We start from the raw sequence: 7,187 nt of genomic DNA, 5'->3' as shown, positions 1-7,187 counted from the left end.
ATTACATAAATAATATCTAGCATTTCATTGGGAACTACTTTTCAAAAGGTCCTAGCCAAACAACTCCCAACACAACACTCAAAGGAAGGATGTTTTTAGTCACACTTTGTTAATTAAGCTTGTGGGCAGAGCATGAGGCCTCTAAGAGAAGAGGGATGCAAAACTGGTCCAAGTTGGGACCACTGGCAAGAGGCACCAGCAAGACTCCAAACAGGGAAACTAAGTGTTTATTTTTCTGTGATATTCTACTTGAATTATTGTTCAATCAGTCAACATGATAGGTCCTTAAAAGAAGAGAAAAATTAATTAACATGATTAGAAGGTTATTGCATTCTTTGGACTGTGTCACAGTTAGCAAATTCAGATAGTCTCAACAAAAATAGCCTGCATGATCTGCAGTTATGAAGATAACTTTAATTCTCCATCTGGCTTTGTTTTTGCTGGACAAGAATACACAACTGATAAGCTATAAATGATACAGCTTTATGTTATAAAAATACTAGTTTTTTCATTTATGTTTATAGAATTCTCTGCTTTGAGTAAAGCTTAGGTTTGTTAAGTGATTCAAGGCAATTTTATTAGAGCAGCATGTAGTTATTTTATTCTAAAAGAATAAATTCATAAAGAGAAACAGATTTTATTTTTGTTTGCAACCTGCAAAACTGAGTTATTTTGCTGATGTGAAATGTAGTAACTCACTTTAGGACTATGCCACCTTCTGAAAATGTCACATGCCTACTTCTTAAATGTGTCAAAGTGAAAGAATGCAAGCCACTGGCTGCTCTTGGACAACAGAAGCTTACCCCAAACAACAGTAACTAACATGTTGGGATGCAGTCACGGAGCAGGGAAGCAAAGCCAGATGGAAGAGACTTTCTATTCAAAGACAAAATACCCCAAGTGGCCTTCTGGCATGGATGATTTCTACCTTCATACATATCAGCCTGTACATCATCACCTCACCTTCATTTCTTTCTTTATACAAAGCTAATTTGAAATGACTTGTTGAGAATGGTGTTCATTATCTACTAAGTCATAAGAGAAAGAGATTTCTGTGTTAACATGTAAACTTGTGATAGGTTTGCAGAAGTTACAAGTGAAGAGGGTAGTGGAGAAGCCAGCTGCAATCCATCTATGTGAAGGTCACACCAGCTTCATTGTATACCTTGAAGACTTTCTCTATGGCATTGACATAAGCAGCAGTCCTCAGGTCCAACCCCAGGTTATACTTCATGGCCGTGCGCATGATTTGCTGAAATGAAGGAGAAGATGTAGTGATGATCACCTCAACTCTAGCAGCCAGGCAGCACATACACGAGGCATACATGGGTCTGGGACCAGTTATCCTGTCACCATTTCCATGGAGGGCAGGATAGCCAGAATACAACAAACTCTAGTCAGGAAGTATTAATACTCTGGATTTAACACTGGTTACTGTCTAGGCAACAGAAAGTTTACTATCTATGCAACAGAAACAAGTTACTCTTTCAAATTTTAGGTGTGAGCTGTTTCTATGTCCTTTCACTTTCTCGTTGTCTGGTACAAGTTAATTTAATGTATTCTGTGATTTTGTAAAACAAACAAACAAACAAACAAAGAACAGAATGATGAAAATATTCTGGAATTAGATAGCCTTGTGAATATACTAAAATCCAACAAACTGCAGACTTTAAAAAAGCGAGTTTTATGGTAGGTGAATTATATTGCAATATAAGTTAACAAAAAAACCCTAAGAAGCACCAACTTTTTTTTCCCATCAACATCAGTTTATATACTGTTTTAACTTAAATCCAGGTGGGGAGATTATGAACACAAGAAGAAATTAAGGAAAACTGGACTCAAACTGTGCTTAAGGCTTTGAAATCAAGGTCATAGGTGGTCAAAAATTTTTTATGTATACCAAGTTCCATGGTAGTATAGTTTCCTGTAGCAATAAGGTAACACACTGAGCAACAATCTAGTTTGGCTAACTGCTTGTTATCTAGCTAACTACCCAATGCTACTCCCTCTTAACTTGGCATTACTATTTATTTTTAAAGAACAGGCACAAGTATTTAAAGATCCTGAAGACGAAGCACTGCTTGTCATTTAAAACTAAAGAAGCATGTGTTTTGCTATCCACAAATGAGGAACATTTAAACAGATTGCTCTTCTCTATCACCATACACACAATCTGGCAGCTGAGATAATACTAGGTTGAGTTGTACGTCATGTAACTAGCAGAAATGCAAACAGCATCTGCACACATACCCTGGCAGAACGCTCCATAGTGTAAGCTAAGCCAGAATGCACGATGTCTTTCTCGGATGCACCCTAACAGGAAAAAAAAAATTTTAACAAAACCACACAAAGACATATTTCATTTGTAAGAGTAAAAAATATTCTTAAGTCAACATACAGCCAGACAAAACATGTTTTGTCTTTCAGTAAAGATATATTCAATTTCTGTATAATATCTTGATATTTATTTAAAGTAGTTGCATTTTAACCAGTTTAACTTTAATTGCATTTGATAGCAAACATTAAGTACTCAGGAATTAAGATTATGGTAAAAATTGAACACAAAAATTATAGGTCAGGGAATATGAGGGCAAGAATGCAGTCCAGTACTCTCACCCATTTGAGCTACAGATGCACTATAATGTTACTCTGTCAAGTCACAAATCACTCATATCAGTTCCTCAGGTGAACAAGACACAGAAAGGAATCTGGCTAATGCCAGTAGTAGCTCTGGGATAGAATTCTGCCTGTGTATTCAGTAGTAGTATCAGGTTTTAAAGCTGAATTAATCCTAACAGTAATTTTAATTGGTGAGGAATTATGAGGTTCAAAGAAGTTGGCCAAAGTAACAGCTATTGTCAGAACTAGGGTCTAACCAAGAACCTCTGCCATCAAGTCAGCTTCTCTTTTCTTCACCAATTATTTCTGATGAGTCCATTTGTTTAGTGAGATTCTGCTATCCGGTTTCTTGGAATGTGTTGTAAAATTCAAGGACAATTCCCTACCACTACCACCCTTAATATGACATATAACCAAAAATATCTAGTGCTATAAAATATATATCCTGACATGCTGGATAAAAACCCAAAGTGGGTCACCAACAAAAGTTATCTAAAACTTTTAATATTGGGGGCTATATGCTGAATATCCAATTCATACTCTGTTCACATTAAGAGAATGTGTTTCAAGGACATTTATATTAATCAAGAAATATTTGGTTAAACTTTGTTTTGTTCTATCAAGTTAGGAAGAGGAAACAGGCTTGGTTTATAGGCAGAATATTACAGTTCATTCATTCATTCATTCAACATTTATTAAATGCCTACTATTTGCCAGGCATTCTTCGTAGTACTGGAAACACAGTAGAGATCAAAATAATAAAAATTCTCTGTTCTCATGGAAAATTTCATTCTGATTGGAGAAGCAGCACACACACACACACACACACACACACTTAATTAAAATCATGAGGCTAGGCTGAGTAAGATTCACCAAAGATCCAATCTAATTAGAGAATTGGTTCAGGGACTGAGGCACTCCAATGTTAAGAGCATGTTGAGATGAAGATGTACCTGCAAAAGGGAACAAGAAGGAATTGCTAGCTGAGGTAGAAGAAAACCAGGAGAATGTAGTGTCCTGGAAGACAATGTTCCAAGGTAGGCAGTGATTAATTATAACAAAGGTTGCTGATAGGTCAAATGAGATGAAGATGGAGAAATGACCATTGGATTTGGCAATGCCGATGTCACTGGTTACTTTGACAAGAACAATTCTGGTGAAGTGATGGGCATAAGAATAGGTTCAACTATAGAAGCAGTATAGAAGAATTGGAGAAAGTACATACAACTCTTTCAAGGAAACAAAAATAGCAATAAGTAGAAGAGGAAGTGGGATTAAGATCTATCTCTTTACCTATCTATTTATGAACTTTATGTTGTGATTTGGGTGAAATATTACAAAGTAGAATCGTTTTATACTCAACAGTGCATATACATTTTTGTTTTGTGACACTGATTATAATCCCTAGAATGCAACAGCTCTCTTTCCACTCCCTCCCTGTGGTTACCCTTTCCCTGTGCCTTTCTTGCCTATGCACCTCTGGCTCCCTAGTTTTCTCCCTGTATAAATGCTGCCCTTCTGATTTCTTATGACTGATGGTTCCCATAGTTGATTAGATTCATGTATTTTTTTTTTAACAGCAATTATAATATACTTGGCTGTGCAATCCTACCTTAAATCAATGCAGTTTTTCCATCACTGTTTATCCTCCTCTTCCCTTTCCCTCCTGCCCCTGTGTAACCACTAATAAACTTTTGCCTGTATACATTTGCTTCTTTTTCCCTTTTTATATAACTGAGGTCACATATTTGTTCTTTTGTGACTGGCTTACTTCACTCAGCATAAAGTCTTCAAGCTCCATCCACACTGCAGGACGTACCAAGACTTCATTTCTCCTACTAGCAAAGTAGTATGCTATTATACGTATATATCACATTTTGCTCATCTCTTGATGGGTGTTTAAATTGCTTCCACCTTTTGGCTATTATGAATAGTATATAACATTGGTGTGCAAGTCTCTTTTTGTCTCTACTTTAAGTCTTTTACATATATACCTAGGAGTGAAGTTGCTAGGTCATATGATACTTATATTTTCAGTTTTTTTTCAGGAAACTTCAGACTGTTTTCTATAACAGAAAACATTCTGTTTTGAATTCCCACCAGCAATGGGTATGAGTTCCAATTTCTCCACATCCTCATCAACATTTGTTGTTTATTTTTACTTGGCAAATGTATGACAGATATATTTACAACAATGATGGGAAAAACAGTAGCTGTTAAGGCTGCTTGTTGTTGTTGTTGTTGCATAGTGCCTAACGCACTTGACTGCTAACCAGGAGGCTGGCGGTTCAAACCCACCAGCCATTCCTCGAAGGAAGGTTGGGCATTCCTACTTCCGTAGTGATAACTGCCTTGGAAACCCAAGGAAGGGTCGCTAGGAGTCGGGCCGACTCGATGGCAAATAACAACATAACAACAACAACAAGGCTGCTTATGTACAAATACCTCATGGGATTTGATTCTCTAGTTTGGAGGTTTAGGGTCAATGGTTTTAGGGGACATCCTAGTTAATTGGCCTAATAATGTGTTTAGTACTTCTGTCTATCTCCCAGTTGGAAGAGTAGTGCCTAGGGTCTTAAAAGCTTTCAAGAGGCCATCTAAGGCATAACAATCAGTTTGTAGTCACCTGGAGCAACAGAGGATAGTCAGGAATAGGAGTAGATGGAATAATATGTGGCTAATTGCCTCCATGAAAAACTGCCTTCTTTGCCATGAGACCAGAAGAATTAGATGGGGCCCAGCTATCATTACTGCACATTTCCATCAAAGATTCCACAGGAGAATCCTATTCAAAAGGGGGAAAAATACAGAACAAAATAAAAATCCTCATGAACTCCCAACTTTCTAGAGCCATGGTGGGGCCAGATGAAGCCCTGAAACTACTGCCCTAAGAACCTGAAAGCAAAAATATCCCTTGAAGTCTTCTCAAAACAAAACAATAGTTTAGCTTAACTAGTAAAAACAAAAAAGGCAGTAAACTATTAAAAAAAAGTCTTCCTTGATCTTTTGGCTCTTTTAAGAACTATCTATATAGGATCAAATTGACAACAGCAACTCAAAAGATTAGATAAGAAACTTATCGGGCAGTGAGTTTATGTTAATGGAGGAGGAACAACTAGGAAAAGGGGGGTGAGAATGGTTGCACAACTCAAAGAATGCAATCAGTGTGAAATGTACATGTACAAACATGTTTTGCTTTGTATATTCTCAGCAACAGAATAAATGAAATTTAGGGGAAAAAATTTACATTTGTTAAAAAACAGCATTTTGTTTGGAATGATCTACCAAAACCAAAACCAAACGCACTGCTGTCGAGTCAGATAAGACTCATAGCGACCCCTAATTGGGTTTCCGAGGCAGTATCACTACGGGAGTAGATCATCCAACCTTCCTTCCGAGGAGTAGCTGGTGGGTTTGATCCACCAGCCTTCTGGTTAGCAGTTAAATGCCTTAGGCACTATGCCACCAGAGCTCCTTGGAATGATCTGTTGTTGTTATGTGCCGTCGAGTCAGCCCTGACTCATAGCGACCCCTCCTTGGGTTTCCGAGGTAGTATCACTACAGAAGTAGATTGCCCAACCTTCCTTCTGAAGAGTGGCTGGTGGGTTTGAACTGCCAGACTTCTGGTTAGCAGTCAAGTGCCTTAGGCACTATGCTACCAGAGCTTCTTGGAATGATCTAGTAGAGGGAAAACTGATAGGTGAGAAAGGTGAAAGTTTACTGTAGCAAGGCATTTCAGAGTTGAGAACAGGCCATCTAAAACCTGCATGGAGGATCTGGACTTCATAGAAGCACGAAGAATTGATCTATATAATAGTAAAGAGATGACAAAGAACAGGGTACAGGCACTGAAAGGTGAATAGTTACAGAAGTTCTCTGTTTCAGCTTTTTTGTTTTGTGAGCACAGATACCAGGTTGTTGGCTGAAGGATGGGAAGTGAGAAGAGAGAATATATGACACAATCATCAAGAAGAGTGACAGAATAAATGGAGTAGGCAAACCAGTATGACTTCCAGGCAGTAATAAGAGCCACCTTGAGGTTGTTGTTGTTAGGTGCCATTGAGTAGGCTCCAACCCATAATGACCACCTGTTCACTGTCAGTTCATACAATAGAATGAAATATTACCTGCTCATGCTCCATCCTCATAATCCTTGCTATACCTGAACCCACTGTTGCAGCCACTGTGTCAATCCATCTTGTTGAGGGTCTTCCCCTTTTTCACTGATCCTCCACTTTACCAAGCATGATATCCTTCTCCAGGTAATGGTCCCTTCTGATAACAAGACCAAAGCAGGTGAGACGAAGTCTGGCTATTCTTGCTTCCAAGGAGCATTCTGGCTGGTACTTCTTCCAGGACAGATCTGTTCTGGCAGTCCAGGGTACTTTCAGTATTCTTGGCCAACCCCACAACTCAAAAGCATCAACTCTCCTTCAGTCTTCCTTATTCATTATCCAGCTTTCACATGCATATGAAGCGATTGAAAACACCATGTCTTGGGTTGTTGTTTGTTGTTATTTGCCATCGAGTCGGCCCCGACTCCTAGTGATCCCTCCTTGGGTTTCCGA

At 38.4% G+C, this 7,187-nt stretch overlaps 1 protein-coding gene across 1 annotated transcript in view; it reads right to left on the bottom strand.

Annotated features, from left to right (window-relative positions):
- Window positions 1–1,132: 1,132 nt before the first annotated feature.
- Window positions 1,133–7,187, bottom strand: part of GLUD1 (glutamate dehydrogenase 1) — a 50,714-nt gene continuing 44,659 nt past the window's right edge. Inside the window, exons 12-13 of the mRNA XM_007955918.2 lie at window positions 2,251–2,313; window positions 1,133–1,252 (exon numbers count right to left, since the gene is read on the bottom strand). Of these exons, the coding sequence (XP_007954109.1) occupies window positions 1,133–1,252; window positions 2,251–2,313 (183 nt within the window). The remainder of the gene's footprint in view (window positions 1,253–2,250; window positions 2,314–7,187) is intronic.

Source organism: Orycteropus afer, unplaced genomic scaffold (genome assembly GCF_000298275.1).
Source record: "Orycteropus afer afer isolate SDZICR_OR568_19922 unplaced genomic scaffold, OryAfe1.0 scaffold00547, whole genome shotgun sequence".
Taxonomy (NCBI): domain Eukaryota; kingdom Metazoa; phylum Chordata; class Mammalia; order Tubulidentata; family Orycteropodidae; genus Orycteropus; species Orycteropus afer.
This window is presented reverse-complemented; position numbering and strand designations above follow the sequence as displayed.